The sequence below is a fragment of the Nelumbo nucifera genome, chromosome 8 (assembly GCF_055504915.1).
Source record: "Nelumbo nucifera cultivar China Antique chromosome 8, China Antique-T2T, whole genome shotgun sequence".
NCBI lineage: Eukaryota > Viridiplantae > Streptophyta > Magnoliopsida > Proteales > Nelumbonaceae > Nelumbo > Nelumbo nucifera.
Genome location: NC_142656.1, coordinates 27126856 through 27146193, shown reverse-complemented (window position 1 = coordinate 27146193; position 19338 = coordinate 27126856). Strand labels below are relative to the sequence as shown.

General features: G+C 34.2%; 2 protein-coding genes across 4 annotated transcripts in view; both read right to left on the bottom strand.

Moving 5' to 3' along the window:
• LOC104605371 (uncharacterized) overlaps positions 1 to 2447 on the bottom strand; it is a 57069-nt gene extending 54622 nt beyond the window's left edge. For both annotated transcript variants that reach the window (XM_010270108.3, XM_010270107.3), the window contains exons 1-2: positions 2308 to 2447; positions 1831 to 2072 (exon numbers count right to left, since the gene is read on the bottom strand). In XM_010270108.3, coding sequence (XP_010268410.1) covers positions 1831 to 2043 — 213 coding nt within the window. In that variant the 5' untranslated portion in view covers positions 2044 to 2072; positions 2308 to 2447. The remainder of the gene's footprint in view (positions 1 to 1830; positions 2073 to 2307) is intronic.
• Positions 2448 to 7633: 5186 nt separating this feature from the next.
• LOC104605372 (cell differentiation protein rcd1-like) lies at positions 7634 to 12468 on the bottom strand. Of its 2 annotated transcripts, XM_010270109.3 has the most exons (11): positions 12237 to 12468; positions 11917 to 12071; positions 11245 to 11328; positions 11059 to 11148; positions 10939 to 10981; positions 10728 to 10834; positions 10531 to 10626; positions 9874 to 9984; positions 9690 to 9778; positions 7955 to 8024; positions 7634 to 7812 (listed from the first exon to the last, which is right to left on the bottom strand). In XM_010270109.3, the coding sequence occupies exons 1-11, from the start codon at positions 12340 to 12342 to the stop codon at positions 7729 to 7731; spliced, it is 1035 nt and encodes a 344-aa protein (XP_010268411.1). In that variant the 5' UTR covers positions 12343 to 12468; the 3' UTR covers positions 7634 to 7728. The 2 variants fall into 2 exon arrangements, with proteins under 2 accessions (XP_010268411.1, XP_019054658.1); XM_019199113.2 differs by having other exon boundaries at positions 11059 to 11328.
• Between the last annotated feature and the right edge of the window lie 6870 nt (positions 12469 to 19338).

Sequence of the window (19338 nt, the reverse complement as noted above, 5' to 3'; positions counted from 1 at the left end):
AAAACAAAAGGAGCATCAAAGGAAAAGACCAAACCTGCAACACCCAATCCATACAGCATCTGTAACACAAAAATCCCTAGTTCAAGACAAATTAAAACTATCCACCTAGACCCAACCAAAACAATCACAACTGCAATAGCTTCCCAACCAACCCAGCAAGGAAAAGAAAAAGAAGCAAACTTAATTACACCCCCCCAATGATTGGTCCACTTTCTGTTTTTTTTCTGTTCTCTTTGAAGAATAACAGAATATTTTATATCAAACTTTTTGAAGAGTACACCCATAAAATTGTTAGCCTCATCTAATGAACAAGGCCTTTACAACAACATAATCAATAAACAAACAGAAGCACGGAATCCAATGAGCAAATCAACAAAAATATAAGTCTAGCCCCAACCCTTAAGTCTTCCCCCAACCAATTTACAATGTGGCCAGAAAATGTGGTCTCTATATGCATCCTGTTTTGCAAGATGGTCAGCTATGTTGTTTGCCAATCTATGAACCCACTGTATCTTCAATTGCATGTTCCTTGTGAACCATTTAAATTTTTTTAATTTAATTTTTGAACTCCCACAAAACTTTCTCTTAATTCAGTAACCATCTTATCAGAGTCTTAGAGTCTCCAGCAGCAAGTTTTTCCACCCCCAATTCCTTAGCTTTTTGCACCCACCCCATACACTGCTGCCATCAGTTCTGCTCTCATGTAGTCTCCAACCCCAATCGGTCCTAAGAACAATGCACAAATCTCCCCCTTTCATTCCTAAGAACTCCTATACCTGAGGGTCCCAGGTTTCCAAAACAGCTGCCATCAAAATTTAACACCTTCAGTCACCAAATTCTGCATTTCTGCTAGCAGCAACTCCAATTCTGACTCCTAGCCATGAACTTGGCATCTAGACATCACCTCACAAGCATAAGCATCTTCTTTGTCAAAGGAAGGACAAATGCCAGAAAAAGTGCAACATCATTTCATCCCAATCATTGCATAGAGAACATGAAGTACAGACAATTTTCCTCCCCAAGATTGACTATCCATTATCAATATTTTATGAAGGACTAAAAAAAGAGGTTTCAAGATAAGTAAAGACTAACAATGGGAGAGGGAATCAGGGCACAATCAAGACTTGGGAGCAGGCTCCATGTGATATCTTTTATTACATTTTTTTATCAGCCACCTTGGTTCAACAATTCATAACAAAGGAGAGATTTAAGAGAGTGTCACCCAAAAAATTAGAGTGGGATGGACAAAATGGAGGGATGGATCTAAAGTCTTATGCCACAAAAGAATACCACTCAGGCTCAAAGGTGAATTTAATAAAATGGCTATAAGGCAGCAATATTATATGGAGTGAAGTGTTAGGAAGTCAAGAAACAACAATGTCCAAAAAATGAGTATAGAAATAGAAGCATCACGAGTCGTATATGTGCCAATAAAAATAGCAAACCCATCAAGCAATCGACAGCAAAGAGCAAACCTTTTACGTCAATACAATATAAAATGTTGATTAGCTTCCGAAGAAGATAAATTAACTGAAATGCATCTCTCAGTGGACGGTCATCAGCGCTAATTAATAGAATTGAATGCCTCCTAAAAATTTTTTTTTTTTTTATCAATAACAAATGCCTCCTAAATATTGGAATACACCTTCAAGCTTTCCATGAATAGTTTGATTAGAAAAGGATGAAGTGAGACAATCGCACTGAAATTCAATCATTTCTTGCCAAATCAACATACCCAAAAGTAATAAATGTTGTTATAATCTGATTAGTTTCCAAAGCGGATGAACCCAGAACCATAATCTATGAAAAGAGTGGAAACCAAACACGTACCTCTTTCAACTGTTCATCAGTCAATGCATCCTCGTAAGAGTCACCTTTAGGAGGTGCAACTTCCTCTTCGCCTTCTCCATCACCTTCACCGGCTGTTTGGTAACCTTCAACTTCTTTATTGTTTGTTTCTTCATCTGAAGCAATAGAAGCCTCCTTTCCAGGAGCTCTTGAACTCACAGGGTCGTGTGTTGTTTCCTCTTCAATAACCACCATTTCCTCACAACGGAATTATCTATCAGAAGCTGCTCGTAAAAAAAAAAAAAAAAAAGTCGAAGAATGCGAAACGATTATCTCAGCTAATTTCAAAATTAAGAGTTAATAATGCAATACTTCAGTAATTTTGACAGATCAATGGTCCTAACAGAAGATAAAAGAAGATCTAATGAAGGAAGAAAAACTTAAAAAATGAAACAAATAAATGATTTTATCAGGGTTCCAAACTTCGTAAACACTTCCAGAGAGGCAGGAGGCAGGTACCTTTTTCCCTGCTTAAAAATCGTAGAGATCAGGGAACAAAGATGAAGTCTCGTTTTTGTACAAATCGGGCCAGGATTTTGGACTTTGGACTGGACTTGAACCTTACTTAAATATGGGATGGTAACGATCGAGGCCTCGAGTTTCGTGTGAGATTGGATTAATTTCAGCCCAACCCAAATCCATCCAACTTAGAGCTCTCATTTTTCGTAATATATAAAAATTATATCATTGTGAATAGGGGTGGGCAAGAAAAATCGAACTGAACCGAAAATTTTGATTAACCAAATTGATCGGTTTGATTTCAGCTCAGCATTTTTATAAAATTAAAGGTGTCGGTTTAGTCATTTTTATAAATGACTATATATGCATTATATATACAAATATATATATAGTATATAATATATTACTTATTATTTATAAGATAATATTTTATATGTATTTATAATTTTTATTATATATTTATTTATAATATATTTTATAAAAATAAAAAATAAAAAAACTAAAAATCAACTAATCAAACCGATGATTAACCAAATCGATCGACTTTGATTTAGTTTCGATTACCGATTTTCCAAAAATTAGTATTACCGGTTTGATTTGGAATTTAGGCCCATGGTTCAACTAACTGAACCATGAGCCGACCTTAATTAAGAATACTTTATATTATATTTTATATACTTAATATGGGTACATATAGAGCTTTTTACAAAAAAAAATAATAATAAAGTTTTATTGATTATCAAAATTAGTCACGTTTTGAAACAAATCACAAAAATAGTGAGCGGGATGAAAGGTTAGTTTTCTTTCACCCAACTACCCCTTATTAAAATCCCTCCCATTAGATGAGAGCTTGGTCAAGGTAGCAATCACCATAAAATACAAAAACCTCTCCTAAAGTTTTTAACAATCATAAAAACTTCTCTTATAATTTTATTTTAATAAATACCTCTCCTAAATTTTTGAAGAATTCAATAAAAACCTCCCTTCTGTCACTTTCCCAAGCAAAAAACGTTAGATTGATCCACCAATTTTTTATACAAATACCCACTCTAGCCTTTTATGAATAATTTTACAAAAAAATTGCTGAGGTAACCCCGTTTTAACTCGACAAAACCTCCTTTCTATACACGTGCCCCACGCATTTGCACTTCCAGTCTTTATTTCTCTCCATTCACACCACGAAGACTTGATAGTTTGGGTCCTCTCTCCTCTAGGTTTGAGATTTTATACATTATCTGTTTATGGATTGAATTGAGAGGGATGATGACGCTCTCTCTCTCTCTCAGACACAACAAAGAGTCTCGATTCATCGCTCTCTTCTATAGTGAGGAAGGAAAAAAAAAAACATCTTTTTCCCTGTGATTGTGATTCAATGAAAAAGAACCAAATAAAAAACGAAAAGGAAAACTGCAGAGGAAAAAATCCCGGTTTTCTAGTCTTTTTCCATATCTCTGTTCCCTAACTACCAGCCCAGTATGAAAACAACCAGCAGCCGGCCCTGTTCTACCCGGGTTATAAAATCGTAGATTGCATTATTGTACTATGTGTTTTATATTTAATAGAAGGCCCCCACAATCACTTTAGTGCAAACTTCAAACTAAGTTGAGATTTCTCGAATTTAGAAGTTTGAACTTTGAAGTTTCTCCCATCTCACAGTCACAGTATATCCATTCCTACAACACCATGGGCATTCCCACTGGTTTTCTCTTTTTTTAAACACCTAACTACAAGTCTATAATCAAGATGAATTCGAATCCATTTTCTTATCTTTGATAATTGAAATATTAATTCTGGGTCGTCGTTACATGAGTTTACTTGAAAACCAGAAGAGCTGGAAAACTCAACTATAACTAAACATATTTTCTTGGGTGTTGTTTTCAGTCTTATTTCTCATGCAGATGCAGTCTTATTTCTCATGGAAATTAAAACTGAACTCCGTTTCTAGAGAGAGAAGGGTTGAAGGAGTGATCAAAAGAAGCAAAGCGATGCATTAGTTGCGATGGATTGTTAGAAAGAAAGGGAAAGGATGAAATGGCTGAAATCGTTTGTTTTGTCCTTACATGACAAATGGTGTATCTAGATGGTGGATACACAAAATCGACTTATTGACGTAGAACCAGATGGAAGTCACTGAGCTTTGGCTTGGTGAAGAAACATTAGTGAATGATGAAGCATCCTTTGCAACAGTAGACTCAGCAACAACCTCCCATCTCTTAGAATTGCTACAACAGACGGTCATTTTGAACACTTTTGCTGAAATTTACAATTGTAAACACACTTTAGAATTGCTACAACACTGCACTATCTGTCTCGCTATGGGTAGCCAAAGACGCCTTCTCCTCTCCTCTTTTGTATTATTTCCTGCTTTGTTTCTATTATTTGTGTTGAACCATGCAGATGCAGACGACTTCTCCGCTCTTCTCAAAGACGCCTTTGAGAGGGGTTTTTAGTTGCAAAACCATGTAGATGAAGGCAGATAATATGTATATATAGAGGCAGGAATATAGCTTTGATAGTATGTATTGCGAGATAATATAGCATCGTAGGTTGTCAAATGGGCATCGTTTATGCTCTGACAATTATTCAGGGGCAATTTCGTAATATTAACTGTCCAGGAAAGTAACGGAAGGAAGGTTTTTGTTGATTTTTTTTTTAAGTTTAAGGGAGGTTTTTGTTACGGTGAAACTATAAGAGAGGTTTTTGTATTTTACCTTTTAATTAATTAATAAATTTAAATTCAAATCTTAAAATTGAATAAATTTTAAAATATTAATAATTTTTTAATTTTATAACAAAGTTCATCTAACCAAAAAATAATACTTGGATTGGATTCAAACCATTACAACCCAGTTGGAAATGTCACAAGATTCCATTTGCTTCAATTTTTCCTAACAAAAACAATATTTAGATTGCTCTTTTGCTTCAATTTTAATCCCCACCATCATCGCATTGGATAACAACTTTTGCAGTACATCACATGGGACCCTTCTAGTACTAATATGAACTAAAGGTATTATCAGAACAAACCAATGACACATGAAATGGATGCTCTTTTATTTATAACGAAAATATGTATAATATGTCAATTGGAGCTGAGGGTATAAACATTGTCTAACATAGAGCCTAGAAATAATAAATAAATAAATCTGTTAATCAAAATTATTATATATAGTCTTTCAGATTTACCCTTTTAAAGAAAAATAGAATAAAAAAATACAAGAAAACTAGGAAACCTTTATATATTATCAACTTAATAATCAATTCAGGTCTTAATTAGTTTGGAACAAGCAAGAACTAGAATCAATATAATCAATTCAATCAAATCAGTTTGGTTGGGTAAAATTGACCCATTGACAACCATAGCTAATATACTTGCATACACAGAATGGGGCAAGCTTTTCCTGATCTGAAATAAGGACGAGAAAATGTTGTTTGCCCCAAAACCCAATGGTAAATTAATAAAAGTCCCTAGATTTAATATTAATTTTTAAAATACTTCTAATCTTTTTCAAAATTCTTAAAATCCTAGAATCTCATAATTTCGTTTGTAAAGTACCCCCAAATTGTCAATAACCCAATTCTTAAAATACCCCTAAATTTTATTATCCTATTTTTAAAATGTTCTTGAATTAGATTATTTTTAGGTGATTGCCTCAGGGTGGAAAACTTTAAGGATTCCCCATCCCTGATGAGGAGTAAGTGGCCTACCCCGAACTTGCCACACCATCAGGGATGGGATAGAATATCTTGGCTACAGGGTGGGGACAAGAAAGGGGTGTCCCACCCCCAACCCACCCCATTGCCATTCCTATTCATGGGTGGATTTTAATTGGTCAAAGCTCTTCTCGTACCATGTCTTTTGGGCATCATAGATTTTCCCAATATATTAAGCCTGTGGAATGGGGCTTGCCTTATAGGTCCATTATTTAAATGGGTAGATGATAGTTTGAGGCTTGCTGGTCCAAATGACTGTTCTATTTAACTCAATAAATCATAATAGGTCTAAGTGGGCAAACTCCTTCTATGATCCATCCCTATAGCCCAACAAATTAGTGTTCTACATAACATACCCTGAGTTTTCTTAAATTAACTTAAACATACCTAGAGTTTTTAACATTGAGTTAAACATACCTTGTGACTCTTTTACCTTTTGTTTTCTTTCAAATTCTAAAAAGGAACCAAATGTAAGACACTGTCTACACTACCCTGTCACAATCACACTTAAACCACACAATCTTTCTCTCTCATACCTAACTTCTTCCTTATGGTGTCTAAAGTCTAAACTCATTGCCTCATTCTTGGACTTTGTGGCTGTTGGAAAAGCCTAGCAAGCCAATTCCAGCCCATTGGATAGAAGGCCACCGGTGACAAGACAGTGAACTTATATACAAGTTTTTAAAAATTAACCGGACAAGGAACCGTTCAAAGCGAACAAACTGCCCATTCTGACATAAAAATAAAAACATTAAAAATGTAAAAACGATCAAAAACTGTTGTTCGGGTTGATGATTCAATGGTTTGACTGCCCGAATTAATGATTTATTGGCCAAATCATCTGATTGAACATTCTCATACAGTAATTAATATATATATATATATATGCTGATCATTTTTGTTTAACACTTATTTTTTATTATTTAATTAAGAGAATAAATTGGGTTTTATTTTTATAAAGATGAGAAACCGTTATTTAATTGTTTTTTATTTAACTACCCTCACTTTTGAAAGAGTGGTTTGATATGTGGCTAAGCTTTAAGACTTAATTGAAATTGGAGTTGACCACTCTCAACTTTTGTAGAGTGATATGAATTGTGTTTTTAAATGGAAGCAAATCACTTCTCAAATACTATTTCTTGAATAAATAGGAAGCCACGTGCCTGAATAAGGGGCTTTAGGTTTGACCACAGACTTACCAATAAATTCTCTTCCCTTTTTCTCTGGAACTCATTCATAACTGATGCTACCAAGAAATACTGAAATAGGAAACCTTATTCAGCTTAAAGGTATCAATTATTTGTGAGATATCATTTTTGTGCGGTGACATGCTTTGAAGCTGCAAATTGCTGATGAAAATTTATATTGTGGCATTTTGTAATTTGTATAGACTTAGTTTCTGTGACCGCAGATGGCAATGGTCGCATATTCCCCCAAATCAAGTACCCTGGCATGTTGTTATTCCACAGAAATTGGTTTTATTTGCATGTTCTGTGTGGGAATGCTCTTTTCCTTCATGACAATACAACTGCAAACTTCCCTTTAGACGATTTAGTATTTTCCAAGTGTTAACATTTGAATCATCAGTAGGGATACAAGAGTAAAGCCTCGATGATAAAATGCTACTTGTTACAAACTTTTCACATTACAAAAGAATCATGTCACATCTAGGACTCAAGCTTGATTCAAATGTATATACAAAGAACTCTAGGGAGTTGTAAGGAAGCAATTCTCGGCATTGCCAATGGTTAGCAGCAAATGGTGAAGCAAACTCCGAATTACTGGGAACTCCTAGACAGCCAGAAAAAAATGCCTTTTGAAGTACCATTAGAGTAAAAATGCAACATGCAGTCATGCAGTTAACAAGTCATTATTTGTCCAGCATAATCAAATAATGAAAGTAAATTACCATTAAAGCTTGATAATAATATACCTCTAGCATGTCTTGGAAGGAACCATCCAAAAGTGGCTTGGGAAGTTTTGCCATCACAATATTAAATCCCCTGAGACAATGGCAATAAACTCAAGGATTTGACATAATTATGACATGCACCTCTGAGTTCCTTACCAAATTAAAATAACTGAGCTCATAAAGCAGATCACCTTGAAGTTGTAAAAATGTCAAGAAGTTGGTAAAAATGTCAAGTTGTAAAACCTAAGATAGTTTCCCAAGACAGTATTCAACTTGAATTTAAAATCAAAAGTTATAACTTAAGCAGATGATTGAACCATAACTCCAACAAAACATTTCATTACTCCACACAATTATTGTCTACAGAAGATGCAGAGACAAAAGAGTTAAAATTTTAAAGAAAAGGGAGAGAAAGCAGAGGTGCATTATACTACAGACTTTGACCACGGAAAGCTACATGCTAAGCTATTCAATCTTTAGCTTTTAGTCTGCATTCCAAAACAAGGCTCATCCACTTTGGCTACAAATGGGTATCCCCACAAACATCCACTTTATTGACTTTTTCTCATTATCCCTTTCTCACGAAATTAATAACCAAAATACAAACCCTAAATTCCATGTCGTATATATAGCAACAATTATAAATGCAGCTCTGAAAGGTCCGCTGCATTGTGAGGTCAATCTCAACAGATGGGCCGGCATCATCTCATTAATAGTGTTTGAAAGCTTAGTCCTTAAGTTAAGGTGGGTGGTGGGTGCAACTTCAAAGCTCCGACTATTTCAGAAATGGATGAACCATATATTTAGGAACTATTTCAACATTATTAACGTGTTTTCCTCCCCACGCCCAACAACAAAATGGAACCTGATGAACAGCTTTGTCCCATCTGCCTTACTAATTCAAAAAACATGGTCTTTGGTTGTGGGCATCAGCATAAGGTATGTAGTTTGGTTATTTTCTCTAAATTATTGCTAGGGTTGAGGCTTAGATGAGGAGAAAATAAATGCAAGAGTTAATACTGAAATGTTGTGAATTTTTATTTTGTCAGACATGTTTTCAGTGTGGAGTGTGGAAATACTTTGTGCAAAAATTGACCTGTCAATTTATCAGTTCTCGGATGTATCTTGCATTTCTTACATGACAAGAAAGAGAATATGACAAACCATAGTACATGCACATTATGAAAGGCAATGATCATCCATTTCTATTAATTTGGGCCTGTGAGGTCTAGGTAGAACCTGGGATGGTGTATTCAACCCCACCCCTTCCACACTTTTTTCTGCCTCCGTACGTGCACCAAATTTTAAGTGAGAATAAACTCTGCTAACAACAAATAGTACTAACCAAATACACTTGCAGATTTTACACAAGAAAACAAGGTCAACTGCATCCTACAGGCATGCAAGTGGTAGCAGGTACTAGGTTTGGAAAAAGATCACATTAATACTGGTATTATAATGGTTTGTCTGGATGTCACGCGAAATGAAAATGATAAAAATTGTGATCTTTTTTTGAACTTCAGAACATGTTCACTACCAATCTATAATAGAACCATTTATTTCAGATTTTTTTTAGAAAATGAAATCATTTCAAGTATCAAATGTTATGCAAGACTGACATGAATGACTCCATTTCATATGGCATCAAGCCATCAACACATTTTACAAGAATAAAAAAGGCTAGATATGCTAGTGTAGGCAGCAAGGAAGGAGAATAAGCTAAAATACAAAACAGTTCATTATTTATGTAGGTTACCTCATATGATTGCAGAGAAGAACATAGCATCTAATAATGTGAAAGAGGAGTCGAGGAGAGAAATCTTGATACACAGCCAAAAGAGCAACCTTCATTTCAAAGTTGAAAAAACAGAAGAATGACTTGGGTTCAAATTGAAAAACATGATTTACAACAAATTGGTTGAGCATGAAAAATAAGATACCAGATTATCCCATGTTTCCATCAATCCTAGCAGATGGTTGTTCCTTGGACTGCAAATGTAGCATATCCCTGACCAATCTTGCAGTATTGCTTCCAATATGTGCATTCCAATCTAAAATAACATAATTTGAGGTAAAAGTAAATAAAGTATCCTCTTTTGATCAAAGCAGAAGAAAGCAAAGAAATGTAGAATTTGAACTCAACAATGTAGAGGCTCGGTTTCAGTGCTTTTGATGGATGTGGACTTCAGCCAGTAAAGTGACTTGAGACTTGATATAAATATCTAGTAGCAATATTAGTGGAATTCTACAAATAAGTAAAATGATAGGGATCATAGGGTGGGCCTTATGATCATCTAAGCAGCTCAAATCCTACCTTGGACTTGGAACCCATATAGTGCATAGATCTTTAGTATGCATTGAGTGGTCTAGATGATTGCAACTAGCCCAAATGATGGTTCTATTATCTGACCTTGTACCGCATTAATATATGATAACGTAATTGTATATTTGTAGGTTTGTTGATGACTAATTATGTTAACCTCCAAATACAAAGACATTTAGTCCAGCTTGAGTTAGCGAGTTTAACTTGATTATGGTGTTGAGTGAGTCATGGTGGAGAAAAAAAATGAGGAACAACAATTGAAGACAATACCTACCACTTTGGAGAGTTCATTTCCATTCTTTATGGATATCTGACAGATTCCCACCATGTTGCTTTCAATAGCCCATTTGATGACCTTCCGATCTCTAGTCTTCAATTAACAGATTAAACAGTTGAAGAATTATTTAAGTTTAACCCAAGCCATTGTGATGGGTCTATAATAAGTGACTGCAGCCTAGAAAGGACAAACACCTGGCATAAAATCCCAATGACAGAAAGTGCAACTGCTCGAACATTATGAAATACCTCCAATGGGCTCTGAAACAGTATCAGAGGTACCAAGAAGTTTGGCACACGAGCTACAATAATTAGAAAAAAGAAATGGAGGTCTCAGAAACTTAAATAAGAGAAAATATAGAAGCAAAATCAAAGAGCTGAAAATGAGCATGAATTGAACTCTTACATTTGACAAGTTTCCACCTTGTTTCATGGTTAGCAGCAATGCTCTAAAGTAAACACAATAATCAATACAAGGGAAAGGATGAAAAATTAGTAGTATGAACAAGAAAAAGATGCTGTCCACCTGTAAAAGGGTGATAACATTTGCAAGACGCTTAGAAGATCTTATATTAAGACTCCCATCTGTCATCTTTTGAAAAAATGCAACCATTTCCTGTTTCAAAGAACACACTACCTCTCTTATTTCCTTTTTGGGTTTTCTGATAAATAAAATACAAACATGATGAGTGAACGATGTCTTTGCAGAAACCTGCACTAAGATGGCCATTGTACCACAGGAATGATAAAGCAAGAATCCAGTTCTATAATAGTTCTCCGGATCTTCTTCCCTCCGCTGCCACAAATCATTAATATCCAATCACTAAAAACAAATTAAACCTATATAATACCAAGTCAGAATCAACACCTCAGATAAGAGAATAAGCCTAAACCCATATAAATACCAAAAACAAATTCAACCCAAAATCATAAAAAGTCAAATCAAGAAGCATAGAAACGTAGAGATAATAAGTCTTTACATGGAAAACAAAGATAAAGTTCAAATCATCAACGTCCGCTACAGAAAAATTCAAAAACATCAAGACCCAAGGTGCGTGTATATGTAAAACCCAGGCAATGAAAGAGCAAGTCCTGAAACCTGTGATATTACTAGAACCGATTTTGATAAAAACCAGATAAAAATATAAACAAGGAAGAAGTGTACACTCGAACTAAGAAACCCAGCTTACAAAAACCCAAAATCTCTTACCCAATTATGAAGAAGCTAAATCATGCAAAATTAAAAAAAAAAATGCAAATTAAGAAATCCTAACATTCCACAACCATATCACCAAGTAGAAAAGGCATAACATCAGAAGAAAGATTATCGAAGAAAGGTATGAGAGAGCAATTAGATACTAAATAAGACATAGAAGAAGAGAACCTCGATTAAGAAAGTACTGAGGCATCGCAAAGCTGTTTCCCTGAGTTTTTCCTCTTGAAGCTCAAGAATAACTTCAGGGATCGCCATTGGAGTTCTCATCCATTTCAGGCTGTGCTTTCTTCGCCCCCTCTTCTGGGATTTAGCCGCCGAAAATTCTGCAAATATACGAAAGAAAAAAAAAATGATCATGAATATAGAAGAACATGAGAATCGAGAATTTTGTCGAAAAATTTGAGGTCACTTTATAATTGAAACCAAGAATAGAAGGTTCTATCTAGAGAGAGATGAAACGCAGACTTCTGTTTTCACAAGAAAGAGACCTTGGTCGATCTTCGAGTCTGCAAGAAGATTAAGGGTTCTTTCTTCCCATTGATCCTCCTGGAGCTCGTGAATGTCTTGAATTTCATCGCTTTTTGCTATTTCCATTCGTCAATTTCCTATGATCCTATCGTTTGCTACTGCTTTCTTAGTCTTGCTCGAAATCTCGAATATGAGAGAGAGAGAGAAGAAGAAGAAGAAGAAGAAGAAGAAGTAAGAGGATTTCTTGTTATGAACAGAACATTCAAATAAACAGATTTTACTCATAACGCACCTTGTGTTTTTGGCGGAATGGCGGGAACCGTGTTATTTAATTAAATTTCCGATCAGTACCTGTACTTTGGCTCGAGTGATAATTTGGTCCCGATCTTTACGACAATCCAACACTCTGAACTTTCGAAATACGATAATCTGCTACCTACCTTTAACGGACCGTCAACCAGCGTATAAAAAGACGTAAATACTCATCTCATTTTCGATAATGAGTTTGATACATTTTCAAAATGACTTCCATTACAGTAACATAAGTCAATAATGCGAGTGGAAACCACTGTTCACTATTCTAACCTTTCAAAGAGCACAATTCTCTCCGCCATGGGCCGAATAGCTGAAATCATGGGCAAAACATCGCTGAAGAGAATGCTCTTGTATGATTAGGTGTATTATTAAAAAATATTGTACTTAATTAACTTATAATTTAGGAAAGTAAATTACAATTACTTAATCTAAATAGATTAAGTTAAAATAAGTAAAATAGAAATAATTACATCAATTAGCCTTTAGTATTTTCACTGGTTTGACTTTAAATTTAGTTAGAATAAGAGTAATTAATGATGATTATTATAAATTAAATTATTTAATTACTTTTTGTGTAAATATTCATAGAAAATTCATTAAGACTTTTACTATCATATGGATTCTCACGCCTAATATTTAGATGTAATTAATTTTTATTTTTATCAAAAAAAGCCATAAATCATCATTCGGGGGCTCTTTTTTTTAAAAAAAAAAATTAATATTCTCTTGAACATGAAATACTAACATTGGAAGTTCCTTCTATTTCAGTTTTACTTAACAAATATTCGTGCATGCTCAACTAGTGCATATCATAATAATAATACTAATAATACTAATAATAATAATAATAATAATAATAATAATAATAATTTATGGTAATAATGAAAAAAATGTTATATTAATAGTTGGGAAACCAGTGAAATAATTATTAAATAATAGTCATTACGAAAAGCCCTCTAGCTTGCATTTGAACTTAAAGCCCTCCAACCTTGAATAGTTTATTATTTAATTAAAATCTATTTGTGTGTTTGATCTTCTCTTAATTTCTCTCCCATCTATGGGGCTTGGTTTCTGCTTAGAATTATGTGTTAGCTGCAGTGGGTGATCCTTGGATTAAAAGACACAGGCTGAGACTGAGAGTAGTCATTGAAGCTTGGAATCAAAGCAATGAGGTCGGATCGATATCATGTCAATCCCAGAGATAACAATCAGAAAAAAAAAAGATCAGACAAATATATATATAGTTTGGCAGAACTAGGGGAAGAGCCTATATATGCTAATGCTGCAGCTTTGCTAGCTTTTGATTGGTGCTCCTGACCTTGTACTGGGCTTATGCAAATGCTACATACAGCTTTGCTTTTGATTGATGATCCTGACGTGGGACTTGCACTAATTAAGGGCAAGTCTGTTCAAATGCTACAGCTACATACATCTCGCTGTCCCTAGCTTGGAGATTCTTATGCTTGTATGGCTACTTCATGGTCTCATTTCATAAAACCTAGTAGATTCTTGGAATTGGAGATTCATCATTCAAAAGGGATTAATAATAATAATAATATTATTATTATTATTTATTAGTTATAGTTAATAATATTGATACTTTAGTTAATTATTATTTATAATTATATATTAGTAATTATTGATTATTAATAGATCAATTAAATTAATTGATTTTTTAGGAATTAATTAATCATTTGAAATAAGCATAATCAACAATCGTTCTCTTATCTAGGGTTAAAATGGTTAACTATAATTTTTTCGAAGATCAGCATTTAGATTTTTGAACCAAGAAAAGCTCACTAACTTCAATACAAGGGCGGAGCTAGGATTTTTTATTGAGGGGGGCCAAAAGATAGAAAATATAGGTAAGAGAGAAAAAAATATATATGTGGGATCTAAATAACTACAATGGGGATTTTCAAGGCATAAGGGGGGTCATGGCTTCCCTCTTCCACCCCCTGGTTCCACCCCTGCTTCGATATATCTCTTAAAATAATTATTACAGCTTTAGAAACATTCAAACTTTAATGCAATGCAAACAAACACATCCTAAATCAAATGATACCAAACAATTTGAGTCATTATGTGGACAATTGGTGGCAATAGATGTCTAATGCAGCAATGTGGGATCCTTCTAAGGCGGTGCAATCTTCCTTTGCTTAATAGAAACACTTTTACATGTAGAAACCCAAATTCTCATTGGTTCTTATATATGGACTTCATGAGCGAGCAATTGGAATTCAGAGCCACAAGGTGCCAACTGGTTGGTTGGTAAGGCCTCCTCTTGGTTGTAGTGGAGACTTGGGGTCAAATCCCACCTACAGTAGGGTTGGGGAATGGTCTACTCCCTCCCCTCGCCCATTGTGTAGACCCATGGAGAAAAAAATACAAGAAATTCAGAGCCTAGCTTAGGTTTCATTGTCGCCTCTTCAATCACTTTGTCACCATTTTCCACCAAGAGGTTGTTGGGTACCATGACTATTTATTCAAGAAACATTCTGTATGGGATTTATCTTGAGAAATAGGAACATTGATTGATAAACGTTTTTTTGGTGTTGTTTGACAATTAGGTGTAATTAAGTGTCATTAGGTGCCACATAAAATGAACAATAAAAAAATACCTAGGTGTTGAGGAAAACACTAAAAATGAAACTTCCTCCAACAGTTGATTCTCACACAAATTGAGACAAAAATTTGTCAAATAAATGTTTTACCAAATAACATTTTAAAATAAATGACTATCTAACAATAAATTAACACCATGAATATCTATATATTAAAGTGGAACATGCCAATCTGGCACTTTCCTGCTTTCCAAATATTTTTGAGAAGCATATATCTTTTCTCTGGTTGTTATCGAGAAGCACTTATCTTCTTTTCTACTTTTTTTTTAATTTTTTCATTTTAAAATTGAACAAAATAACTCAAGTGGACAATAAACTTTGAGACTTTTATCTCCTCTCATTAACTTACCATTAACTCCCTCTCATCTTTCTCATTAACTCCTTTAATTATCTCTTCTCATTAATTAAGCCATTAATTTTTTCCTTCAGTTATGGCTCATATCGTTGGACTCGCACTAGTCTATTGAGTTTCCCAAATATCTCTCTCTCTCTCTCTCTCTCTCTCTCTCTCTCTCTCTCTCTCTCTCTCTCTCTCTCTCTTAGCTGGAGATATCTACTTGTCCATCTCAAGCTAATGGCAATTTTTATTCGACTCAGGTCATTCCTCACAATTTAACAAAGCTGACAATGACATCCAACACTTAGTTCGAGCGAAGCTCATACCCATAGAATCGTCCTCCTCTCTAATCCCCTAATTGCAATTTTCGATCATCCTTGCTGTTCAAAAAAGGAAATTAGGAACGACACATACTTGGGTTTCCTTGTTTTAGTACTCGATCCTAGGCCAAAATCTTGAAATCTTGCAGGTAAACCCAACTCTCATCTCTCCTATGTTTCCTTTTTTTTTGTTTATTTTTGTTTTCCTTGCATCCTGCCATGGTTGGGAGTTGAGGAAGAGGGAGAGAATCAGTGAAACTCACAGTTCCTATATGTTTTCAATGCGTTCCCAATCCCGTCCTACTTTTCTCTAAGGTGGTGTTTGATAAATCTGAAAATTCAGATCAGAAAAGTTAAAAAGATATTAAAAGTGTATGAAATATGAAAAGAGGCATAATTATACTTTTTAGAGGATCTAAAACCATAAGTTTGTTTGTGTTGGATAAACCCTTTACCATCTGAAATTTACTGATTTTACTATTTTACCCCTAGAACATATTATTTGAAAATGTTGAGTTCAATTTACATTATCTCATAAAAAATAATTTCCAACCTTAAAATAATATTGAAACAATACAAATAATAAATAATAAATTATTAATTATTAATTAAAAAATGAAACAATTAAAAATATAAAATTATTATTAATTTTAAAATAATTAATGACTATAAAAATATTAAAATAATTAATAATTATTAATTTATACAAATTAAAATTAAAATAATTTTTAAAATTAATAAAATCATTAAAAATCATTATTTAATAAAAATATTTAATAAATGACACAAGTAAATTTAATAATAAATAATTAATGTTTAATAAAAATAATAAAATAATTAATAAAAAATTGCGGTGGAAGACACAAAGAGAGAGGGGGGAGGAGAGAGAGAGCGAGAGAGAAGACAGGGGAGAGAGCTGCCACTACAAGTTGTAGCGGCAGTGGCGGTGGTGGGAAGACGGGAGGGAGAGAGAGAGAGAGGGAGGGAGGGAGAGAGAGAGAGCGAGAGCGAGAGCGGGAAGACAGGGAGGAGAGAGAGAGAGAGCGAGAGAACTACCGCGGCGGTGGTGAAAGACAGGGTGAAGAGAGAGATTGAGAGTGAGAGAACTCCTGCGGCGGTGGCGGAAGACAAGGAGGAGAGAGAGATCGAGAGAGCAAAAGAAGAACCAATGCCGTTGTAAGGTAGTGGAAGACAGGGCGAAGAGAGAGCGAGAGAGAAGAACCACTACCGTTAGAGAGAGAGATAGAGAGAGTGCAGCGGCAGTGGTGGCTATGGAGCTTCGTTCAGTTCACAATGAGTGTTCGATTGGATTTACATGAAAGGAAAAAATATGTAATATTAAAATTTCTTTAAGGGTATTTATGTCTTTTATGCACCTCTAAATTAAGTCTAAGCACATTAAGCAGCTTCTCCACCTCTAAGAAATTAAAATCTGAAATCCAATCTCAGATATGTAATAAGAGGTAATAACAAACAAAGCAAGGTATTTGAAAAGCAAACTTTTCAGATTCAGACATCTAAAAAGTGCAATCAAATGACACATAAGTATGTTGATCTTGGTATTGATTGGAATGGAATATATATCGTAATTTTATCTAGGATGGATTAGTGTTTTATTGCCTTTTCTTCTCTGCAATCTATTTTCTTTTACTAGTAATTTCCATGTTAATGAAATTGTCATTCTTTATTTCTAATTGTTTAATTCCTCTTATACCAAAGTACGACAAGGAGACCAACCTAAATGCTCTGGTAGGTGGAATCTTTTTTTTTTTTGGTAGCAGATAGGTTAGGAAATATGTAACTAAATAATTCCTCAATGAAAACAAAAAAAAAATAAAAGAAAAGCAAATAGAAAAATGAAAATCTATAACAATGGGTTTGGATAAACAAAGCTAGAGTTTAGCTTGATAGATTAGGGTGTATTTTCAGGGAAAATAATCTAGGGGAAACAATAATAAAAAATGAAGTAAAAAATATAACATAAAAAATAATAAAAAAGAGAAAGATAAAATAATAAATAAAGAAAATATAAAAGATTCAAAAAAAATATTATTAGGAAATAGAAGTTAAAAAATAAAAATAAAATAGAAAGTAATTCTATAAAATAAATAATAAAATAAGGTTGCATAAGAAAATAAAAAAATATAATTCATAAAATTAAAAAATAATAATAAAATAAAAATTAAAAAAATATATGTAACTAAAAAATAAGGAAAATTCTCTTTTATATTGGTTTGTTCTTGTAGTTTGATTTCTTTATGATTAATATTCTCTTTACTTCTCCAACAAACCTGCGTTCCTTCTTTTTCTTCTTCCTCTTCTCTTTTCTCTATTTTCTTTCTCATTTATTTTCTCTTTTTGTTCCCTTTCATCTCCTCTTTTCTTCCTCCTCTCTTCCAATTGTACCGTTCCTATTCCTTCAAAAATTCTACAAGTACCAAGAATAGTACAAGTTTATAGTCTGCCAAGCTATACAGAAGGAAAGAAGGGACCCCTATATGTTTGAATCTTGAATAGATTGATTGGGAGTAAGGAATTTTGTTTCCACCATTCAACAAAGAAAAGGTAATGCACTAACCCTTCGACCATTTTTCATTGTTTCACACTTGTATTTTGATAAGCATATTTAACATTTCTTGAGGTCAAAACTTATCCACTTTGCTTGACTATAATGCCTTTGAGAGGTTTTTGAGTTACCTATTCAATGAGACTAAGATCTTGTGAATCCAATATGAATGAGGGGAAAGCTATGGTCAATTTATTGTCAGTGTTTTTAGTGGGTAACAAGATTGAAAATGGAAAATGGGTTGGAAAATCCCTCTTCATAAACTATTTATAGGGTAAATTACAAAGACCCCCATACTATGGGGTCTGAGACAAAGACCCCCCTATACTTTGTTTTGCAACAAAGACCCCCTTGTATTATGATCGTGAGACAAAGACCCCCTTCTGTTAGCTTTTCGTTGAAATCCACCATTATAATATTTTTTAATCCCCATACTACCCTTGTAATAGCTATTAATTGAGAGAAAAACACTGTTCATCTTTCCCGGCCTCATGATACACGAACAACAGTGGTGGTAGCTGTTGCAACGGTGGTGGACTTCCGTTGAAGTCCTCTCTCTCTCTCTCTCCCCCGATCTCTCTTCTTCCCCTTCCCCTTTCTCTCCTCCCCTCTCTTCTTTCTGATTTTCTCTGTTTTCCGTTCCTTGCAGATGGAGAACAGATGGCGAACACGTAGTTACATATTAGCATACCATTCATCTACCTCCGGTTACAACTTATAATTTGATTATTAACTAATTGCATAGACCACCCTACTATATATATATATATATTCTGCTTAATTTTCCTTGTTTTGGATTTCAGGGTCCGGACATGGCAGCCATATTGAAAAGGCTTTCACATTCCAGAAACCAGTACCCCTGAAACCTAGGACCAACCACATACAATTGGTAGGAATGACAGTCAGATTCCTTGTAATATATATATTCTACAATGTTCAATTTCCTTTCTTTCTTATCTT

What these genes read in the sequence shown, in the direction of transcription:
- LOC104605372 (XM_019199113.2), bottom strand. Translation starts at nt 12,342, where the DNA reads ATGGAAATAGCAAAAAGCGATGAAATTCAAGACATTCACGAGCTCCAG. An exon ending in TCAGTACTTTCTTAATCGAG is followed by an intron (nt 11,329 to 11,916) that starts GTTCTCTTCTTC and finishes GATTTGTGGCAG; the next exon opens with CGGAGGGAAGAAGATCCGGA. An exon ending in AAGGTGGAAACTTGTCAAAT is followed by an intron (nt 10,835 to 10,938) that starts GTAAGAGTTCAA and finishes TAATTATTGTAG; the next exon opens with CTCGTGTGCCAAACTTCTTG.